Source organism: Mesoplodon densirostris, chromosome 7 (genome assembly GCF_025265405.1).
Source record: "Mesoplodon densirostris isolate mMesDen1 chromosome 7, mMesDen1 primary haplotype, whole genome shotgun sequence".
Classification (NCBI taxonomy): Eukaryota; Metazoa; Chordata; class Mammalia; order Artiodactyla; family Ziphiidae; genus Mesoplodon; species Mesoplodon densirostris.
In genome coordinates this window covers 6,789,057-6,811,439 of record NC_082667.1, presented here as the reverse complement: position 1 = coordinate 6,811,439, position 22,383 = coordinate 6,789,057, and the positions used below count along the sequence as shown (strand labels likewise).

Here is a 22,383-nt window from a genome sequence, read left to right as displayed (position 1 = left end):
TGGGAATAGTGCTTCCTGTTTCCCACCAGCGCGGCACAGGAAAAGGGTCATGAGGAGGCCCAAAAGGTAGCTTCTAGAGCAGTCTGCAGCCACTATTATTATCGTCATCTTCGTTGTACACGTGAGGAAACAGACTCAGAGAGGGCCCGTGGCTTTCCCAAGAGTCACACAGCGCCCAACCTGCGGAGCCGGAACGCGAACCCCGGATCTCCGCCACGGGGTACACCTCAGTGCCCCCAAATTCTGCAGTCTCCTAGCCTCAGGATAAACTGCTGCCTGGTCCCGACCCGAGTGGCCTCGCCCCCATCCGGCCCCTCCCTCCTCCCCCATATTTAGCAGGAATCCGATCCGGGGCTGGGCCGGGCGCTACTTAACGCGGCCCCCATGTTTTGGAGCGCGCCGAGCGGAGCGGAGCCGGGAGCCCGAGCGAGATGATGATGGTTATGCAGCCCGAGGGTCTGGGGACCGGGGAGGGGCCCTTCGCGGGCGGCGGCGGCAGGGGCGGCGAGTACATGGAACAGGAGGAGGACTGGGACCGTGACCTGTTGCTGGACCCGGCCTGGGAGAAGCAGCAGCGGAAAGTGAGTGTTAGCCCATTTCCTGATGGCAAAACTGAGGCCTGAGAAGCCAGGCGGTTTGTCCTTGGCATCTCAGCAGGTCAGGGGCAGAGCCTGTCTTAACCCTCAGTGCCACTTCCTCGCCCAGGCTCTGACCATCAGTCCTCTGCTGTCCCCCAGGGCCCGAAGAGAGGGCTGGAGACCCTCACGAGGCGTTTAGGAGGACAAGAAGAGTTTCTGGGGTCCCCACCCCACAGGGTCCATTCCCCTGGGCCCACTGCTCCATTTCTGCTAAGGAATATGGTTTGGGCAAAGCCCAGGAGATCCAAGTTCGGGGGTGTGGGTGGGATCGGGAAGAATGGTCTTTGTCTCCACAACCCCACTCTCTAGTGAAATATTCCCAGACCCCACCTGCGGACTTGCAGCCAGGCAGCTAGAGGACTTGGGAGTGTGGGGAAGGGGTAACCGTCCCAGACCCCTTCCCCACCCTCTCTGTGTTCTCTCCAGCGTGGTGTCCGTGGTCACTGTATCCCAACTGTCAAATGAGGAAACGGGGGCTGAGATAGGACCCAAATCATATGCTGTCAGAAATCAGGGCGCCCCACAACCTGAGGGTCTTTGCCCATTGCTTGCCCCACCCCCATTCTTTCCCAAGGTACCCCTCCTCACCCCAGGGGCCCTGAATCTGCTGAAAAGGCCACAAGGTCGGGGAGGAGGGGAGCCCTGGGTATCCTTTCGTGGTAGGTAACCTGACTCTCTGGCCAGATGGACACTTCGTGCTGAGGCAGCACCTTGGAGAGCTGAGAGGGGCACATGGGCAGCTGCTGCCCAGGCCCAGCCTTGTAAGGCACTCGGGCCTCCCCTCCCCGATCTATTTTCACTCCCAGACTTTCCCAAGTGGAGGGGGCAGGACACCTGGGGACCCAAAAGAGAAAATGATCCAGGCTGGAGTGAGGAAACTTTGGGGACTGTGTCAGGACGGCGGTAGGAGTGTACCACGAGGTCATTAGACCCTGCTCAGCACTTGCCAACAGTGTATGAGTCCAGGAAAGGGCAGGGGAACAGGGGTGTTTGGTGGAATTTGCAGGATCTGAGAATCCCAGAATTTAGAATCAGAGCATTTCCGCTGGGTTAGTTGATAGGAGATGACCCCAGCGGCTGGGAGGCTCAGCTGACTCGGCTAGGGTGCCCGGGGTGACACATGTCCCCCCCCAGGTTCCTCCTGCACCTGTCTCCAAGCAGGGCTGTGGTCCTTGGGTCCAGCAATCTCCCAGTGATGTCATCCCTGCCCCTGGCTCCAGCTGCCATCTGCTCTGCAACAACTCCTATCCCCCACCCCACCCACCCAGGCCTCTCCCAGATCCAGGTCCACATGCCCCTCATAAGATACAGGCTAGTCTGTAACTTGCTTTCATCACTTAAAATATCAGGAGAATCCTTCCAACCCAACTTACAGCCACCCACCTCATTGACTCATCCAGTGATTGCATAGAGTAGACGCTATGTAAATTCATCAGCACCCCCTGCAGTTGGACATTCCGGTTGTTTCTCATCTAACATTGTTTATTACAATGTAATGAACATCTCTGTGCTCAGCTTTAGTCTCACCCCCATGCCTGCTTCTCCTCCATATCTTGAAGCACTCCTGCCTCCCCCACCTGATAACCGAGTCCTCTTTATTCAACCTCATTGCAAACATTCATTCGTTGTTTCTTAGGGAGGTCCTAGTATGTGCCAGGCACTGTTTTAGGTGCCAGCAATTCAGCAGGGGACAAAATTAAAGACATCGCCTCAGGGAGCTTATACTCTAGCAAGGACAAATGTTTCCACCTCATCCACTTGATCCTGCCCTGTCCCACTCACTGACACCCTTTCTCCCTCACCCTGGTCTCAGTCGGCACCTCCTCACTTCTCCCTTCTGCTCTGCCAAGCCATTTGTCTCCCCTCTGCAACCAGAACGAGTTTTCTAAAACACAGTGCTGCCCCTCCCCCTCCTGTGCCTGAAAGCTTCCCCTGTTGCCCTCAAGATCAAGTTCAGACTCCCTGGCTTAGCACTCAAGATTGTGCATGACCTGGCTTCTGCCGCCCCTCTGGCCTGCCTTTCACCACGTATGCCCCAACACCCCCAGAGCGGTGCCCAGATAGCTGTAACTCCGCAAACCTAGTAACTGTTTCTCATCGCCAAGCACTTGACCATGTGGCTGCCCCTGCCTGGGATGCCCTTGCCTGCCCTTCCCTGCCTGAGTAACTCCTGCTCTTCCATCACAGTTCTGATCACTTATTAACCTTCCCCAAGAGGTCCCCCACTTGATACGAAGAACTCCTCCCCTAGTCTCCCCAATACTAGTCTCTCCCAGCACTTCTCAGACCAACAGGACTCTTTGACTGAATGTGAGTTCCTTTAGGGCAAGGAGCAAATCTCATTAAAAGTCATGTTTGTCAAATGAAAGAATGCCCCTTCCTCCACCACGGAGGCCTCACCCAGTCCTGCCTTTCCTTCAGCCCTATCTCGACCCAGAGCATCTGAGACTCCAGGGCTGGAAGGAAGTCCAGAGAATCCAACTGCCCTCTCTTGTGCTCAGGGCCCCGTCAGTTTAGTGCTCAGTACCCACTTACACAGCGGAGGGAAAGAATTCCAAATGATTTCCAGGGTCACCTCCCTGGAGTATCTGCTTTGCGGTGGCGGGGGGGATGCTCTCAATTCCAGATTCCTGCAAGGTCAGGGGAAGAAGGACCTGAGACATCACTGAGTCTGAACCCTTAATTGTGCAAATGGAGAGACTGAGCCCAAGACAGGTCAAGGGGCACATCCCAGGTCACAGAGAGTGAGTAGCTCAGCTGGGATTGGAGCCCAAGTATGGATTCCACCAAGGACTGCTGATGGCAGAGTCCAGGGCCTCGAGGCTTGGTAGGTTGGTAGAAACTTGTGCACCAAGCTCTAGGTCACTGCCATGCCCCAAAGACACACAGCCATATACCACCCCTCCCATCTCAGACAGAGGCTGAAGCGGAAGCACACCCTGGCCGGAGAGGGAGGGCAGTCTCCTCCAGAAACTAGGTCAGGCTGGGCCTGAGTGTCCAGCTGATCCTCTACAGCCTGCAGAAAGCTCTTGCAGCCTCATGGTCTGCTTGAAGGCCAGTTCACGACAGCCTTAAGAGGTCGGTGAGGCTGAGATAATAAAAACACAGGTGCACAGTCCCTCAGAGCCATCTGTGCTTCAACCCAGAATTTTTCAGATTTGAGGCAGTGTCACCCTGCACTGACCCTTGTGCCTCAGAGAGCCCCACACTTTGGAGTGTCTGCTTTACAGGTTTCTAATTTCCCCTTCAGTGCTTGAGACTGGCACAAGCTGTTGTGCCAGCAGTGAGGCACCCCAAGTCCAAACTGGGACCTGAATGGGCCCCAGACCCCATTTCTCCTTTTCCAGGAGAATTAAATCTCAGAGAGGGAAAGGGGCTGGCCCCAGATGCACAGCAAGGCAGTGGCTGAGCCGGTAGTTGAATCCAGGGCCTTGGGCTCTGAGATCTGCCCTGACAGAGGAGCCAGGGCGCTGTCCTCAACACTAGGGTCTGAGCACTGTCCTCTGCCCCCAGACCTTCACTGCCTGGTGCAACTCACACCTGCGCAAGGCTGGCACCCAGATCGAGAACATCGAGGAGGATTTCCGCAATGGCCTCAAACTCATGTTGCTCCTGGAGGTCATTTCAGGTGAGGGGTGCAAATCAGTGCACAGGGACCCCAGGACCCAGGGGAAAACCCAGAGAGCTGGGGGAGTGGTGGCATCAGAGTGCTGGAGGGGGATTGCTGAGGGAGGGGGAAGTTTGAGGACCATGTCTTCAGCTTCCTCTCATGACCTTTGACCCTTAACCTCTCCCCTCACACCCAGGAGAGAGGCTGCCCAGGCCAGACAAAGGCAAGATGCGCTTCCACAAGATTGCCAATGTCAACAAGGCCCTGGACTTCATTGCCAGCAAGGGGGTGAAGCTGGTGTCCATCGGTGCCGAAGGTGAGGCGGTGGCAGGAGGAGGCCTGGGCAGGGGCCGGGGGTGTGGTCCCTCATCTCAACAATGGGGATAACCGTGCGTGCCTCGCAGAAGGGACTGTCCGGAGTGAAGGTACCCAAAGTGCCAGCGCAGGACCTGGCGCCCAGTAGGTGTTCAGTGAATCATTTTGAAGGAAAATGATCGAGCACCTACCTACTAGATTCCGGCCCTGGGCTGGGGACAAGGGCCAGAGGGCGGAGCAGGGGGAAGGGCAGCCAAGGCCTCGAGTGCCAGGTGGAGTGTGTCTCCACCCACCCCCCCTGCAGAGATTGTCGACGGGAACCTGAAGATGACCCTGGGCATGATCTGGACCATCATCCTTCGCTTCGCCATCCAGGACATCTCCGTGGAAGGTAAGCGGCAAGGAGGCAGGTAGGGTGAGAGGGCTGGCCCAAAGCGCTCCCCAACCAACACTCACCCCCGTCCCCGCCCAGAAACCTCGGCCAAGGAGGGCTTGCTCCTGTGGTGTCAGCGGAAGACGGCACCGTACCGCAACGTCAATGTGCAGAACTTCCACACCAGGTCCGTCTGCCCATCAGCGTGTGGGGCCTCAGCCGGGCTCTGGGCCCTGGCATAAGCCACAGAGCAGGAGAGGTCACAGCCAACTTCCTGCAACAGTGTCTGAAAATAGGAGGACTCGGTCAATGTTGAATCGAATCCAGGAGGGCAAGGGGGAAATTCCTGGAGGAGGGAGCACGGGAGACATCCCGGGAAGGGTGTTCCAGCCAGAGGGAACCTTGTGAGCAAAGACCTGGAGACCAAAAACATCTAGAAATTGGTGTAGCTTAAGCACAAGGATGTGAAGGAGCCATGATGAAGTTGGAGGAAATGGTCCCAGGTTGGCAGTCAAGGGCCTTAAATGCCAAGCCAAGGAGTTTGGACTTTACTCCATTTTACAGATGAGGCCGTCCTGATAGGGGTGCTCCTGGGATGAGGGTAGGACAGGGCCACAGCTTGAACCCAGGCCTGACGCCCACACCCCCCTTCTCTCCGTGCAGCTGGAAGGATGGCCTGGCCCTCTGTGCTCTCATCCACCGGCACCGCCCCGACCTCATTGACTACGCCAAACTGCACAAGGTAGGCCTCTGCCACCCCCAGCCCCGACTCCCCAGTCTCTGCCCTCAGCTGACCTTTCACCTCTCCCGCCCACCCCCCGCGCCCCGCACACCATCTAGGATGACCCCATCGGCAACCTGAACACTGCCTTCGAGGTGGCAGAGAAGTACCTGGACATCCCCAAGATGTTGGACGCCGAAGGTGAGAGTAAGCCTCGCCCGGGCGAGGACTCCCCTTACGCACCAGTCGGCACGGTCCTACCTCCACACCTTTGCCCCTGCTTCTCCCTCCTCCTGGAATGCTCTGCCCCTCACCCTGCTCCCTGTGCAGAATCCTCCCTGCCAATAGGCCCCCTTCTCCAGGAGCCCGTATCCGGTTCCCTGTCCCTCTCCACCCAGTGGAACCAGGCTCTGCCGCCTCTGCCTTACATAATGGCTCCAGCTTCTACCCCCATCCCAGTAACCTGGGTCACCTGGCGGCATGATGGGCACCCATCCTGGGAGCTGCTCTCGGGTGGGTCCTGCCTCTTGTCCCTGTGCCCATAAAGGCTTTAGTCGGTTGAACCAGCAAACATTTTCTGGGCACCTACTGTGCCTGGTACCCTGGATGTGAACTTAGGAGAAAGACAGACAGAGAGACAGACCAAGGTATGGGATGGTTAGAGACACCAGGCAGTGTGGACCGGCGCCTCATCAGGGCTACAGTGTCTGCTCACTCACCCACGCCCTCATGCTCTCCTCACCCCACAGAGGGGGAGGTTGCTAGGCCCTGGGGTGATCCGAGAGGGCTCCAGGGAAGAGCTGGGTTTGGGGCATCTGGCAGCTAGTGGCCATGACTAGATGTCTCTGCACCCTACCGTCCCGAGGGAACTCTCTGCCTGGGTGGGGACATGAGCCCACTCCCCACCCCTGGCTTCAGCCAGTCGACACCTCGCTGCCGTCCTACAGACATCGTGAACACCCCAAAGCCCGATGAGAAGGCCGTCATGACCTACGTTTCCTGCTTCTACCACGCCTTCGCGGGGGCGGAGCAGGTAGGGGCTCAGCTGCTGCTGCCTGGGCTGGGCGTGTGGGCCCAGGGGCCCAAGCTTGGCGGCATCTCCACGTTTGGAGGTGCCAGGCCCCATGTGGGTGGGAGTGCCATTGTCCCAGCCGCACATACTCGATCCTTGGGGGAGCTCAGGCGCAGCGGCCTCTGGCCTGGGAACCCATCCTTACCCTACAAGATGTGCCCCCTCATTGTCTCTTCTGTTGCATGGGCCCAGGTGTGAAGGGTTTACAGAGGGAGGCTGGGTCGGGGGTGTCTGTGGCAGCTTGTTCTAACGCCAGCCCTTGTGCCCACTCTCACCACAGGCAGAGACAGCCGCCAACAGGATCTGCAAGGTGCTGGCCGTGAACCAGGAGAACGAGAAGCTGATGGAGGAGTACGAGAAGCTGGCCAGTGAGGTGAGGCTGGGGCTGAGAGGACCTCCCCCTCTCCTCTACCTGTGCTCTCCCAACCCAGCTGAGCCCTGGCCTGGACCTGCAGAGCCTCCTTCTCCTCAGAGTAGCTGTGGCCTCTCCCAGCCTCCTCCTGCCATCTTTACCCACCCCCTGCCCCCTTCCGCCCACCCAGGCTCCTGTCATCCCCTCATCATCCATCCAGTTACTCGTTCATTTCTCCATTCACTCATCTTTAGGCAGTCTCCTGGCCCTTTGTGCTTTGCCGACCTACACTGGTCCCTGGACTCAGAAGTTAACCATTCTGCTCCTGCCCTGACGAGCGGGGACCCCCACTCTGCTTGAGGCCCGAGCTTCTGGCCACAGCTTGGGTGTGGGTGGAGAGGGGTGGGCGAGGTGTGCAGGCCCGCTCAGCGCTCTCTGCTCTGCCCCTGCCTGGCCCCGCAGCTGCTGGAATGGATCCGCCGCACCGTGCCGTGGCTGGAGAACCGCTTGGGCGAGCCCAGCATGAACGCCATGCAGCGCAAGCTGGAGGACTTCCGGGACTACCGGCGCCTGCACAAGCCGCCCCGCGTGCAGGAGAAGTGCCAGCTGGAGATCAACTTCAACACATTGCAAACCAAGCTGCGGCTTAGCCACCGGCCCGCCTTCATGCCATCTGAGGGCAAGATGGTCTCGGTGAGCCAGGCCAGGGGAGATGGTGACCCCGGCCCTGCCCACATCCTCCGGGTGACCTTGGACTCTCTGTCTCCATCTGTATAATGGGTGAACTGTGATGGCGGGCACCTCTGCCTGCCCCACAGGACATCGCCAACGCATGGCGGGGGCTGGAGCAAGCGGAGAAGGGCTACGAAGACTGGCTGCTCTCGGAGATCCGGCGCCTGGAGCGGCTGCAGCACCTGGCAGAGAAGTTCCAGCAGAAGGCCTCCCTGCACGAAGCCTGGACCCGGGGTAGGTACCTCCGGGGCCTGATTCTGTCCTGGGGTGGAGACTGGTCGGGGGTAGGTGTTCTGCAAGGAAGCTGGAGATCTGTTTTCTAGTCCCACCCTGACTTGCTGTGCAGTCAAGTCACTGCCCCTTTTGGGGCCACAGCTTCTTTATCTGTAAACTCAGGCCCCTTTCTCCTGGCTCTGGTCTTCTGTAGGTCTGCTCTGATTAATTTGTCATTTAGCACTTTATTTGTGTATGTGGCACGTATCCAAAGGTGAGTCCCCCCCCAACATCACTTACATTATACCCAAAGTATACTGATGCCAAAATATTGCATGGGGCTTCCCTGGTGGCGCAGTGGTTGAGAGTCTGCCTGCCGATGCAGGGGACACGGGTTCGTGCCCCGGTCCGGGAAGATCCCACATGCCGCGGAGCGGCTGGGCCCGTGAGCCATGGCCGCTGAGCCTGCGCGTCCGGAGCCCGTGCTCCACAACGGGAGAGGCCACAACAGTGAGAGGCCCGCGTACCGCAAAAAAAAAAAAAAAAAAAAAAAAAATATTGCATGAATCAAATATATCACTGGGTGAAAACATTCGCTCTGTATTCTATCAAGGATTTTAATCCTATAACTGAATGAGTCCTGCTTAAAAAAATAATGAACACTAATAATGGATTATGGATATATTGAATAGCAGTGGTTTGACAGAATAATTCCTTAAATATACAGCCATTTATGTGATCCTGACAGGTCTTTGAACTTCTAAACCTCAGTTACCTTCTCTGCAAAATGCAGAGGCACTCAATAAATGGTTGCTGCTGCAATTACTGTGACTGTGGTCTTATTGGCATAATTATGGTAACTGTCATTCTCAAAGCACTTTTACATTCATTATTCATTCATCCAACAAATATTCATAGAGAGTCTACCAAGTGCCAGGCACTGGGTAAGCAAAGGAAAATGGATCAAGGGCTCACTGGGTTCACAGAGTCATTGGAAAGCACTTTGCGACCAAATAATACCAAAAGTGTACCAAGGGCCACCCCAAATCGTGCAGGGTCAAGGGACCCTGACATCACTCACGGGCCATGCCCTGGAACAGGAGCTTCACTTAACTTTATCACACTAGTGTCTCAGAGCAAACCCCGAGGGTAGGCTCGGCAGTTGTGATCACCTACATTTCACAGATGAGGACCCTCCATGGTCACACAGCCCGGCTTGGACCCCCTGCTCCTGTCGCGGCTGCTGCTGTGGTGACCTGAGCCGGGCCTCTCTCCGAGCAGGGAAGGAGGAGATGCTGAGCCAGCGGGACTATGAGTCGGCTTCGCTGCAGGAGGTGCGGGCGCTGCTGCGGCGCCACGAGGCCTTTGAGAGTGACCTGGCGGCGCACCAGGACCGCGTGGAACACATCGCTGCGCTGGCCCAGGAGCTCAAGTAGGCGCGGATTGCTGCCGGCTGCCCGGGGTGACCACGCCCCTACCTGGCCCCCACCCCCTCTGCCCGCTCCCATAGCCCTCCAGACCTTTTGCTTTCCCTGCCTTGGTACCCACGTCCTTCCCCGTCACCACTTATTCTGCCCTCCTGTAACCCTCTCCCCATCTCCAGACCCCGCTCTGCTATCCATGTTCTTCCCACACTGGCGCTCGACGTGCCCCCAAACCTGGCGGCTCCTTTCAGCTTCAGGCAGGCCCAATCCTCACCAGCAGCCTGGGCCTTGTGCCACCTCTTGGAAACCGGCCCCCGAAACTCCAGGCCCTGCCCCTCCAGGGACTGAGGACCCCCTTCTCCCAGGAATGCGCTGGGAAGCCCCTGCGCTAGGAAAGCCCCGCTTCGCCCCCACCTCCCCTGGCTCCCTTATGCCTTCACCACCACTGTGCCCAGGTTCCAGCCCCCGGAGGGCAGTCAGGAAGGAATCTGGGCTGGAGTCTGGCGCCAAAGTTGCCCCCCTTCCCGCCCCCAGTGAGCTAGACTACCACGAGGCAGCCTCGGTGAACAGCCGCTGCCAGGCCATCTGCGACCAGTGGGACAACCTGGGCACGTTGACCCAGAAGAGGCGGGATGCGCTAGAGGTGAGGCTGGGGGCCAGGGAGGTGGAGGCTGGACACTGGAGGAGGTGAGAGGGCCTGCTGGGCAGGCTGCTGACTGGCCGTCCCTGTGGCCCCTAGCGGATGGAGAAGCTCCTGGAGACCATCGACCAGCTGCAGCTGGAGTTTGCTCGGCGGGTAGCACCCTTCAACAACTGGCTGGACGGCGCCGTGGAGGACCTGCAGGACGTGTGGCTGGTGCACTCAGTGGAGGAGACCCAGGTGGGCACAGGGGTTCCAGGTGTGGGGCGGTTGGATGGGATGACAGGGAAGCGGCCTGTTTCTGTCAGCCAACCCTTGGGGCTCCTGGGGAATGGGGGACCAGAGAAGAACACCAGTTCCCGAGTGCTGGGAGACGGAAGGCCTGGGTTCTCCTGCCTGTGCTGCCCTGGCCCCACTGGATGGCCCAGAGCACGCTGCTGCCCTTTGTTGCTGCGGGAAGTAGGGGCGCTGGTTGATGCTTCCTGCCTGCCCTCCCAGAGCCTGGTGACAGCACATGAACAGTTCAAGGCAACATTGCCCGAGGCCGACCGAGAGAGGGGAGCCATCCTGGGCATCCAGGGTGAGATCCAGAAGATCTGCCAAACATACGGGCTGCGGCCCAGCTCCGCCAACCCCTACATCGCCCTCAGCCCACAGGACATCAACACCAAGTGGGAAATGGTCAGTGCCGCCTGTGGCCTTTCCCTGCCTCCCCCTGCTCAGATGCATTCTAACCACCCTGATCTGTAAAATGGCCGTAACAGCAGCATTTTCCTGTGAGGCGTGATTTTTTCTTTCTTTTTTTTTTTGGCTGTGTTGGGTCTTCGTTGCTGCACACAGGCTTTCTCTAGTTGCAGCGAGCGGGGGCTGCTCTTTGTTGTGGTGCACAGGCTTCTCATTGAGGCGGCTTCTCTTGTTGTGGAGCGCGGGCTCTAGGCAGGCGGGCTTCAGTAGTTGTGGCTCGCGGGCTCTAGAGCGCAGACTCAGTAGCTGTGGTGCACATGGGCTTAGTTGCTCCGTGGCATGTGTGATCTTCCCGGACCAGGGCTCGAACCTGTGTCCCTTGCATCGGCAGGCAGATTCTTAACCACTGCGCCACCAGGGAAGCCCTTGTCAGGCCTGATTGAAGCAGAATTAGACCTGGTGTGTGGACATCCTTTATAAAACAATCTAAGTTCATGAAGAATGATGTCATGGGCCCCATTTTGCAGACGAGGAAACGAGCCTAGAGAGGCTGAGTGCTCAGAGCTTGCCCCCCACAGAGCCCTGAGGCCTTGGCTCAGAGCGGCGGGAGCAGTGTGAGGGGCTGGAGCCCATCTCCCACTCCCAGAGCTGCCCCTGGCACAACCAGCCTCCCTCCCAGGTCCGAAAGCTGGTACCCAGCCGTGACCAGACGCTGCAGGAGGAGCTGACAAGGCAACAGGTGAACGAGAGGCTCCGGCGGCAGTTTGCAGCCCAGGCCAATGCCGTCGGGCCCTGGATCCAGGGGAAGGTGGAGGTAAGGCTGGGATCATGGAGCCAGCCCGGGAGAGCAGGGCCAGGGCTGGGCCACCGGGAGCTGGGAGCCCTCATTCTGCCCGGCTCCCCCTGCAGGAAGTGGGGCGCCTGGCAGCGGGAATGGCCGGCTCTCTGGAGGAGCACATGGCAGGGCTGCGGCAGCAGGAGCAGAACATCATCAACTACAAGAGCAACATCGACCAGCTGGAGGGTGACCACCAGCTGCTGCAGGAGAACCTGGTGTTCGACAATAAGCACACCGTCTACAGCATGGAGGTGGGATCACACCCGCTCAGGACAGAGGGGAGGCGGCACTGGCTGGGGAAGCCTGGGGCGGCCACAGCTGGACACAGCACATCTGCCCCAGGGGTTCCCCAGTTCAGCGTGGCCAGGTCCCCCAATGTACTTGTGGGGATACTGAGACCCAGCGAGTGAAAGTGACCTGGCCAGTCACAGAGCAGTCTAAACCCAGGCCTGGATTGGCCATGGCTGGTTGATCAATACGTAATACGTAATAAATCATCAAACTTTAAGGCAGGAAGGGCCACTGGACGTCACTCTGTGGAACCTCCAGATGGGGACAGAGGCCCAGCAAGGGGGAGGACTTGCCCAGGGTCAATACAGTGAATTGGGGGTGGAACCAGACCTAGTGGCCAGGCACTGGCCACCCACTGACCCAGCCTGTCTTCTGCTTTCCCAGCACATCCGTGTGGGCTGGGAGCAGCTGCTCACCTCCATTGCCCGCACCATCAACGAGGTGGAGAACCAGATACTGACCCGAGACGCCAAGGGCCTGAGCCAGGAGCAGCTCAACGAGTTCCGGGCATCCTTCAACCACTTTGACCGGGTCAGCAGGGGCTTAGCCCTGTGCGGTGGTGGCCTTAGGGGCAGCGTGGGGGCGGGTGCTGGGGACTGAGCCTGACGTTTGCTCCCTCACTACAGAAGCGGAATGGCATGATGGAGCCCGACGACTTCCGGGCCTGCCTCATCTCCATGGGCTACGACCTGGTGAGTGTCCCCCAGCCGCGTCCCAGCCGTCCCACCTGTGCCTGTGTCCCTCCCACCTCACACACGATCTCATTTCCTCCTCACCCACCCGCTGGGGCTGGGGAGAATTACCCCATTTCACACAGGGGCTACCAAAGGCTCAGAGAGGTAAATTAACTTGCCCAAAGACACTAGATTTGGACCTTGTTCTGTGTGACTCCAAAAGCCTGAGCTTGCAACGTTTCTACATCACAGCAACAGCACTACAGAGAGGCCCAGGAAAAGGTCAGGACCGACGGGCAGCAGGGGGCACTGCCGTGGGCAGGAAGCACTGCCGCGGGCAGGAAGCAGAGCACAGCCTAGCAGAAAGGATTTCCCAGACCTAGAGCTAAGGCTGCAGCAGATGGTCTATGGAGAAAGGGGGCACCTTGTCACTGGAGCTGTCAGGCCAGGGGGACACCAGGAGCCCTCCTGGCTTAAGCACCCCCGGGCACGGTGCCGGCCTCTAACCCTGCAGGGGGAAGTGGAGTTTGCTCGAATCATGACCATGGTGGACCCCAACGCAGCCGGGGTCGTGACCTTCCAGGCCTTCATCGACTTCATGACCCGAGAGACAGCCGAGACCGACACGGCTGAGCAGGTTGTGGCCTCGTTCAAGATCCTGGCGGGAGACAAGGTGAGTCCCTGGCGGTGCAGGGGGCTGGCGGGCAGGGGCAGGGAACAGGACCTGTGGGCCCTCAATCCCTCTTCTTCCCCAGAACTACATCACACCTGAGGAGCTGCGGCAGGAACTCCCAGCGGAGCAGGCCGAGTACTGCATCCGCCGCATGGCGCTCTACAAGGGGGCCGGGGCTCCAGCTGGAGCCCTGGACTATGTGGCCTTCTCCAGTGCCCTCTACGGGGAAAGCGACCTCTGACCTTGACCCCTGAGCTTCGCTATGCAAGTCCGAAGAGAGGGTGCTTCCTCTGGCTGATCCCATCCATCCCTCGGAGCAAGGGCCCTTGAGAATGACCGGCCAAGTGTTTCTCAATAAAAAGCCATAGTGGGTTTTCCCTGGTGGCGCAGTGGTTGAGAGTCCACCTGCTGATGCAGGGTACACGGGTTCGTGCCCCGGTCCAGGAAGATCCCACATGCCATGGAGAGGCTGGGCCCGTGAGCCATGGCTGCTGAGCCTGCGCGTCCGGAGCCTGTGCTCCGCAACAGGAGAGGCCACAACAGTGAGGCCTGCGTACCGCAAAAAAAAAAAAAAAAAAAAAAAAAAAAAAAAAAAAGGCCATAGTGGGCCCCTCTCCATCTCCTGGGCAGGACCAGTTGCCTGACCTTGACCCTCCTCCAGTGGTCCCCACCACCCCTCCTTGCCCTCAGGGTCCAACATTCACACCACACTGGGGTCGAGGACACCTCTTTATTGTGTTATAAAAGGTTGGTTACAACAGTTTCTCTAGACATGGAAGGCAATACTGTCCCCAGATCCAGGGGGGACCAGAAAATTTATAGCATCAGAGGAAAGCCGGGGCAGGAAGCCTGAGCCTACAGAGGACAAAGCTGGCTTTAAGACCAGAATATTTTCTTCCTCCTGCTCCTTACCCGAGCCCAGGGTTCTTGCCCCAGCTTTGGCTGCCAAGACATCATCCTTCACCCCAAGATCCCCCTAGCTACAATTCAACAAAGGTGCAATTGGGGAACTTCAGGGTGGGAGTAGGGGCTGTGCCCCTAGCCCAGTGGCCTTTGCTCACCCTGAGGTACCTGGTGCCCGTCCCTCGGCCAGCTTTGCCTCCTGGGGAGGGGCCTGGTCATGCAGGTCAGGCAAGGGAAGGGGCTGCTCTGGTCAGCACCAGGCCCTGAGCTGGTGCGCCTCAGTCCACCACTGCTGAGCTGGCCATGATGTTCACACCACAGGCCCCGGAGCCACGGTGCAAGTAGTAGTAACCCTGGGAGAGAGGGGGCGTTGGTGAGGGCACTGGGGCAGGATGGGGGCTGGAGGGCTGGGGCCAAGCAGGCGAGACTCACCTCCTCGCCCCAGTCAGTGCCCCAGCTGTTCTTGATGGCCCAGAAGGGAGTGGCAGAGCCTGGGGAACAGTGCGGAGAGCAGGGAGTCAGGGCCCCAAGCACTTCACACTCTTCAAACATCTGTTGTGGGCCTACTGTGTGACCGGTACTAGGGAAAGAGCAGAAAGCAAGACAGGCCCACCTACCAGGCTCCTGGAGACCTGGTGCGGCTCTGGGGTTTGGGGAGGACACCCCCCACCCGCCTCTAGCAGGGTATCCATTCATAACACCTCAACCTCCCAGCGCCTTGGCTTTCCCAGTCATAGAGAGGATGGATGATCCTGCCTGGCCCATAGCCCGAGGCAGAGGTAAGGACAAGGTTCCCTGGCATTCCCCTGATGCCCCCTCCAGAGGTCCTGAGATGCTGTGGTCCAGCCTCTGCCTGTGACCTGGGGTGGACGGATGGCAGAGCAGGGTCGGCGGAACTCACGGTTGCCGTAGCCCACGAGCAGCACAGCGTGGTCGATGAGCCAGGGGCTGCAGAGGGGCCGCAGTGGGTGGGAGATCCCGTGGCGGTAGAACTGAGCAGGGGAAGACGAGTAGGGGGCCAGCTCTGAGAAGTGGGGGGAGGGGAGTCAGCAAGAACCGGGGCAGCAGTGAGGCTGGGGTCCTACCTGCATGCCAAAGGCGTTGATGGCGACGGAGATGGGGCCCTTCTGGGCCAGCCAGGCCGCCAGCTCTAAGACACAGGAGGGGCAGTGTCAGGGACACCCAGGCCCCAGCCCCACCTGGCCTGTCCTCCCCCCTCCCCCCTCCCCCACTCACTCTGCTCATTCCGGCTCAGCTCCACTGAGTCGTTGATGTAGACCTTGGCCTTCTCTGCAGAGAAGCTGCAGGCCTGCAAGTGGCCGCGGTAGCTGTAGTCGTCCTCTGTCTCCAGCCCTCCTGGGGAATGGCGGGGGGCAGATCGGGGGTTAGAGAAGACGTGGGCCCCAGTTCATAATACTCATCTGCTCCCAGCCAGGGGCTGTGCTAAGCCCCTCCTACACAAGGCCTCACGTTCTCTATCCACCCCCAGCTACAGGCCATCCTCTCTGAGGGAGGCCTCATCCTACAGGTGACACAACTGAGGCCCAGAGGGATGGGGGAGCCACCAGTGAGAAACGTGGCAGAGATGGAATCCAGCTCCCAGCTTCTGACTCCTCACTCATCCCAGCATTCCTGGGACTCCTGACCTTGGCTTGCTTGTCCGGCCCTGACAGTTTGCTCCCAATCTGGCCCAGACCCCTGCCAGACTCTCTCACCGGTCTCGGTACAGCCACCTCAATCCCTCAGTCCTCATCTTCCCGCCACTGCGACCCACTGCTCAACTGAATCGCCAGTTTAGGACAACGCCTCCTCTCAGGGGTGAGGTGTGCTGCTCCCCGGTTTAGCAGTATTATAGAAATACAGACCGCCAAGCAGTGAAAAGACCGAGACCCCCTGCTGTGCACCAGGAACTTTACATATATTTCCTCACTTGACACTTAAGACGATCCTACAAAGTGGGCATGAGGAGCCCCATTTCCCAGGTGAGACAACTGAGGCTCTGAAAGAGCTGACCTGCCCAAGGTCTTCAGCCGGTAAGGGTCAGCATTAAGACTTGGACCCACTTCACGTGACTGCCACGCTCATGTCTCTCCCCTCCCAAAGTGCCTTCCTGTAGAGGGAGCTGGGGCTCTCGCTGCCCCCCTGAAGCCCATGAACGCATACCCAGAGTCCTTATGGCTGAGTAGGCGTTGGAGGGCAAGCCGCCCAGGCAGGCCTTGTCCACCTTGTCACAGTCCAAGAGCTCTAGGAGACACAAGGCTGGTCCCGAGGAGCCCTCCGGAGGGGCTGGGCTGGGGACAGGGTGGGCAGAGCGGGATGCTCACCCTGCTCAGAGAGGGAGAGCAGGGCCCCCCGTTTTAGGAACCACTGGCCCTCCACGTTGCCTGTGACTGAGAAGGCCCAGCAGGAACCGCACATGCCCTGCAAGAGACAGGGAGAGTTCAGGGCTGGGTCCCTTCCAAACGTCAGTGCAGTCCTCATGTCCCATCCTCACTTCTTGGGGGTCCAACCTGGTTCTTGACTTTGGTGACAGCCCCCTTACTCCTCCAGTCCCACTCAGGTGGAGGAAGGTCAGGGATGGACTGGGCTGGGCGCATCTTCTTGCCAGGCTCCTCTTTTAGGAGGGGATTCAGGTAGATGGTACGGAACTCCTCCTCTGTGGGCAGGGGATGGGAAAAAAGTATTCTAAGCCAGTCCTGACCAGGGGCCTTGGGAGCAGGCCCTGTCTCTTCCAGGTACCATGACAGCTCTGGCCACCACCCCTACCTGTAAGGTCACTGAACTTGGTGACCCCATACCGAGCTGTGCCACGGTCCAGGGCCTGGATCTTCTGCGCTCGCACCATGTTATTGGCAAAGACGGACATGCGCCACCTGGCTTCTGAGGAACACGGAGTGGAAGAGAGGCTTGGGCCCCAGGCAGATCATAAAAGGAGAGGTGCTTGGGGATAAGAGGCAGAGGTTTCCCTGGGGAATGGTAAGCTCTGGATCAGGCCTGAAGCTTATTTCAAGAAGGGCAGAACCCTGGGGTGGGTGAGGGTAGGGGGCCAGACCTGCAAGTGATAATAATGGGGCCAAACCGGGGTGATGACTTCCCAGGTATGAAGGCAGAACCAAAATGGGCTCCAGAGGACGTCCTGAGATAGGAGGTTGTGGGAAAAGACCACCATGCCAGGGGTCCTCCAGCAGAGAAAATCTGGCCTTTGCCCCATCCCACTCTACCCAGGATGATGGAGACCTGTGGTTTCTGGCTAGGAAAATCAGATGGGAGAAGGGGCTGCCAAGTCCTGGGAGGCTGAGCAAGAAGCTGGGGATTTAGGGGCCCTTGAAAGGATGCACTGCCCCTTGTGCCCTTCCCCTCTCCCACACCAAGGTGCCAAGTTGGGGCGAAGGTCCTGATCTGATCGGGACAGGTACAGCCAAGGCTAGGTCCTCACCCTCTGTCGTATCATATGTCCGGTTATAGGTGGTGACAAAGTCCTTGAAGATTGAAGCCATCTTCACAGAAAAGTCCTGGAAAGGCAGAGGGGTCTTTACAAGGCGTCCTTCTCAGAATGACCCGGGAGCCCCAGGTCAGGGTGAGGGGAAGAGAGGAAATATAAGGCAGCAGCCAGTTCCCCTGACAAACAGGCTCCTCACCTGGGGCAGGGGATCCTTGTTCAACAGTGGAAGGAATGAACTGAAAGTCTCATTTTTTTCATCTGGAGAGGGTTAGAACAGAGAAGGATCAGGACTGACCCCTGAAAGAAGTCTGACCTGAGCTATCCCAGCATCCCTGGGCTATCCCAGCACCTGTAATCTTGGTATCCACTGGGCCACAGTCCCGCCTCAGCAGCATGCGTTTCCCCAGCTCATCCAGGACTTCAAAGCTGCAAAGCTGGAGGAAGAGGAGGAAGCCTGTCAGGGGGCTGGGACAGGAGCATGGCCTTGGCAAGATGGAGCCGGAGGGTCCCCCAGTGAGGACCACCTCCAAGGCAACCAACCCCATAGGGGAGAGCGAGGCACTGTACGGGAGTGAGCACCCAGACACCCTCCCTTTTACAGCATCTTGGTCTCTGGCCTTTCCAGGCCTGGGGAGTGACTCACGGTGGGGTAACTGCGGCCTCAGATCCCTGCCTGTAGACTTGACGGATCACCCCAACTACTGCCAGACTCAGTCTGGGGGCAAGGTATCGCAGGAACCCCATCACTCACCAGGGTTTTCTTGGACACAGGGAGCTGGCACACCGTGGGGTCGTTGCAGGGCGGCTCCACCAGGGTCGCCTTCAGGGAGTACAGCGACCCCCGGCCCGCCTGGATCGGGGGTGGAGGGGGGCGCCGTGAGGCGGGCACAGCCACTCCCTCCTCAGTCCGGCCTTCGTGGGGCTCACAGCCCCACTGTGCCGTTCCCCTTCCCAATCTGTAGAGGTCCAACGCCCCCATCCCAAGTCAGGCGTCCAACGCCCCCGCCCCAAGTCTACCCCAAAGCTCCCAGCCCTCGGACGAGAGCCCCGCTCACCCCGCACCGGCCCCCCACCCGCCGCCGCCGCCGCCCCCAGCGCGTCCTCACCCGGCGGACGCGACCGCGCACGACCCTCAGCGCGGCCCGCGTCCTGGCAGCCCGGCCGCGGTTGTACATCTCTAGGGCGAAGCGGGCGGGCTCCAGCAGCTCCGGGGACGCCAGCTCCCAGGCCTGCGCGCCGGCCGCTCGGGGCTCGGTGGGGGCCGGAGCGGCGCCCGGGAGCAGCCCCAAAAGCAACAGCAGCTGCAGCCAAGGCGCCATGGCGAGGGCGAAGCCCGCGTCCCGTCCTCACGCTCTGACAGACGCCCGGCCCACCCGACCGGGCTGAGCAGCCCGCGGCCAGGGGGCTGGGTGTGGGGGTTGGGGGGAGCCCTGGGGGGCCCTCCCTCCGTCCCTCCCTCAGATCCAGGGCGGCGGGGTGCCGGCCAATGGGCGCCGGTTGGGGGCGCCTGCGCGCTCGCTTATTCACGTGAGGCTCATGGGGCGCGCTGGCTGTGCAGGCAGCCTGGCGTCAGTCCCGCGCTGACCAACGCATCCTTGCACCAGCCGGGTCTGGGGAGGGGTGGCCCCAGCCGCAGCCTTGAAGTAATCTTCTTACGTCTTGGAGCTGCTGTTTGTGTAGCAGGGAAGAGCCAGTTCTGACTCCCTGTTGGATCTGTTTCTTTTACTTTAACCTTTGCTTATCGTTGTATTTGTTATTATAATCACTGTCTATAGCTGTGAGCATCCTGCCACAGGGAACCCTGCCCCTCTGCCTGTTAAATTAAAGTGCCTTTGTTCATCTCACAGAGAGACATTCTGACCCTGTCCATCTGTGAGTGGCTGCACAAAAGAAGAGATTAACACATCCACTCCTATTTTGCAAGATAAATGGCATTTTTACTTTACTTCCTCACCTCCTCCCCGTCTCTGTTCTATAAAAGAAACTGGCATCCAGACCCCATAAGATGTTTTTTGGGGGACCCTAGTCCACCATCTTCTCAGTCTGCCGGCTTTCTGAATAAAGTATTTCTTGCCTCAACACCTCGTCTCCCGATTTATTGGCCTGTCGTGCGGCGAGCAGGGCGAGCTTGGACTCGGTAACATTTGGGGAGGAGAAAGGATGCTGGCCTGAGAATAAAAATAACTAGCATTTATTGCATGCTTATTATACATGTTATATGCCATCTCCCTTTAACCTTTGTAGCAATCCTGTGAAGTAGATGTTATTATCCCCGACTTATAATTAAGAAAATACAGGTTTAGGGAGATTAAGTGGCTTGCCAAACAGCTGCTAAGTGAAAGAGCTGGACTTGAACCCAGAGAGTTGGCTTCAGAGCTTGAGTTCACAGCTCCACGAGCTCTTCGAAGCCCCTCTTCTCATCAGCAAAATGGCAGCTAAAATTCCCTGCACTGGTACGCCTCAGGCAGTCATGGGGATCAAACACAAACATGCGAACAGCGCACAGGGCTGGGACCGTTCTTTTGTTCCACCAAGCATTCACCACTGTGTTCAAGGTCTAGCAAGAGGAAGCATGAACAGATACACTAGGCATAGTGCTGCCTATTCGGAGCTCCCAGTCTAGTGGAGAGAGATGAGAAAAAGCAATTTTCCTCCAAGATGTTACCAGCTGTGGGACAGGAAACAGGGAAGAGAGTTTTTAAGGGAGTTGGGGAAGCCCCAGAAGTGGGTAGAGGGTTAGTTTGGGCATGGAGAATGGGGAGAGCAGGTCCTAAAGATCATCCGGTCCACACCTGACTTCTTTGGGTAGCAGAGGGCTATCGAGGCGAAGTGACTTTCAGCTACTCAAAACTTAGTGCTGGAGCCAAACCAGAGTCAGCTCCCAGCTCCCAGCTGATGTCTGAGAGGGGAGGGCCTGAGGGAGCCCAGCAGTGGCTGATCTCCCCCTGCTTGTGCCCTCCCCAGCTGCAGCTCTTCGGGGCTCCCTTTGTCTCTCTTACAGGAGACAGTCCCGGGTCCTGAATCTGGCTCCTAAGGCCCTCTCCAGGTCCAGAAGCACCTTGGCCGTCACCTTGTGCTGTGCACTTGACACTCCAGTCTCACTCTATTTGCAGAAGTTCGAGCTCTTGCGCACCCTGGAAGTTTCACATTGCTCTTCCCTTGGCCAAACTCCCAAACACCTTTCAGCTCTAGGTTTAGAGGATGATTCCTCAGGAAGGCGTCCCTGACCCACCCCTGAAACAGGAGGGAAGGGGGCAGGGCACAACTTTGAAAGAATGACACAGCCGGAGGACATGACATAAACTGATTAGAACCAAATGGGTCCAAGATGGCGGACAAGTCGACTTCCACTAGACCTTGAGCCTCACATACCTCACTGTAACACGTCAGCAAGCTAAATGACATACCTACAGGCGCCATGACAGTTCCAAGCCCAACCGCAGGGATCAAAAAGTGGGCGGTGACCCAATTCCTGGAAATCCCTGCCCCTTCCCGAAATAGCTGGAATACTCCTCCCACTCATTAGCCTAAGAAATTACCCACCCTTATAAAAACTGACAACCTCATACCCTGGTGCCTTTTCTCACGTTCTGAGGTGGCCCATACTCTGTCTGTGGAGTGTGTTTCTCTCTAAATAAATCCACTTCTTACCTATTACTTTGTCTCTCATTGAATTCTTTCTGCAATGAGACATCAAGAACCTGAGCTGCATTAAGTTCTGAAAGCAGGTGTGTGCTCTTAGTTGGAAGACCAAGGCTTTTGGTCGGGTTCGAGTCCTGGCTGTGTGGGTTCAAATCCCAATCTGAGGTGCACGGTTTCACCCCCACTGCCCCTGGCTGAGCTCAATGCCATTGCCTCTGTACTCCTAGACTCAGCCCCGTGAACTTCCTCCTCCTGAAAGGTCTAGCAATTTCTAAGGCCCAGCAGAGGCAGTGAGACTTTTCTTAGATCTGAGTTTCCAGAGATCCACATTGTTGTCATATTTCACCTTCGTGGGAAACAGTCATCTTCCCCAAAGTCTGTTCCTTGGACACTGGAGCCACCTGACAAGTGTCTGGGGGGAAAGGGTGCCTCATTTTCTCATCAGAGTGAGGGAAGAGCGCACACTTGCAATTCACAAACGAACGGGAGGAATTTTTTTTAAGTCACACATATGTCATCTCAGGCAATTCTCACAGCGATCTTCAAGAGAGAAATTGTACAATTACACATGAGGAAAGTGGAGCCAGGGGCATGGCAACATTCAGGCGCTGAGCTGAAAAGAGAGAGGCAGCAGAGGAGACTGGGAAGAAATGGACATTGAGAGAGAAGGAAGTCTGAGAGGATGAGGTCAAGAAAGTAGAAGAAGAGAGTGGATTTCAAGAAAGAGGAAGTGGCTGGCTGTGTCAAATGCCACAGAGAGGGCAAGTAAGATGAGGAGACAGAAGTGACCTTGGGATTGGGCAACATGTAGGTCATGGGGGACCTCATTAAGAGTAGTGAGTTGGGAATTCCCTCGGGGTCCAGTGGTTGGGACTCAATGCTTCCACTGCCAGGAGCCCGGGGTTCGATCCCTGGTGGGGGAACCAAGGTCCTGCATGCCTTGAGGCACAGCCAAAAAGCGTGTTTTTAAGATGGGAGACACTAGAGTATGCTTATGAGTTGATGGAACAGAAAGGGAGATATTGAGGATTCAGGAGAGTGAGGGGAGAATTGTAGGAACCAAGAGTTTGAAAAGAGAGGGGTGGTGCATCAGTTCTCTGTCACCGGGTGGAACATTATCACAAAACGAATGGCTAGGGCTGCAGT

At 57.9% G+C, this 22,383-nt stretch overlaps 2 protein-coding genes across 4 annotated transcripts; one reads left to right on the top strand and one right to left on the bottom strand.

Moving 5' to 3' along the window:
• The first annotated feature begins 261 nt into the window (after positions 1-261).
• Positions 262-13,583, top strand: ACTN3 (actinin alpha 3). The gene is made up of 21 exons (XM_060105400.1): positions 262-581; positions 4,152-4,266; positions 4,445-4,564; positions 4,868-4,954; positions 5,036-5,123; positions 5,600-5,678; positions 5,777-5,858; positions 6,605-6,690; positions 7,010-7,102; positions 7,544-7,774; positions 7,900-8,047; positions 9,308-9,458; positions 9,985-10,093; positions 10,190-10,330; positions 10,589-10,771; positions 11,454-11,588; positions 11,684-11,863; positions 12,288-12,434; positions 12,530-12,595; positions 13,092-13,250; positions 13,333-13,583. The coding sequence occupies exons 1-21, from the start codon at positions 432-434 to the stop codon at positions 13,489-13,491; spliced, it is 2,709 nt and encodes a 902-aa protein (XP_059961383.1). The 5' UTR covers positions 262-431; the 3' UTR covers positions 13,492-13,583.
• A 383-nt stretch (positions 13,584-13,966) lies between these two features.
• On the bottom strand, positions 13,967-19,081 carry CTSF (cathepsin F). Of its 3 annotated transcripts, XM_060104977.1 has the most exons (14): positions 18,702-19,080; positions 18,347-18,445; positions 17,945-18,029; positions 17,792-17,853; positions 17,590-17,665; positions 16,920-17,033; positions 16,664-16,809; positions 16,478-16,574; positions 16,317-16,397; positions 15,390-15,509; positions 15,239-15,303; positions 15,055-15,145; positions 14,586-14,644; positions 13,967-14,506 (listed from the first exon to the last, which is right to left on the bottom strand). In XM_060104977.1, the coding sequence occupies exons 1-14, from the start codon at positions 18,912-18,914 to the stop codon at positions 14,432-14,434; spliced, it is 1,383 nt and encodes a 460-aa protein (XP_059960960.1). In that variant the 5' UTR covers positions 18,915-19,080; the 3' UTR covers positions 13,967-14,431. The 3 variants fall into 3 exon arrangements, with proteins under 3 accessions (XP_059960960.1, XP_059960961.1, XP_059960962.1); XM_060104978.1 differs by lacking the exon at positions 15,239-15,303 and having other exon boundaries at positions 15,055-15,177; positions 18,702-19,081; XM_060104979.1 differs by lacking the exon at positions 16,920-17,033 and having other exon boundaries at positions 18,702-19,081.
• Between the last annotated feature and the right edge of the window lie 3,302 nt (positions 19,082-22,383).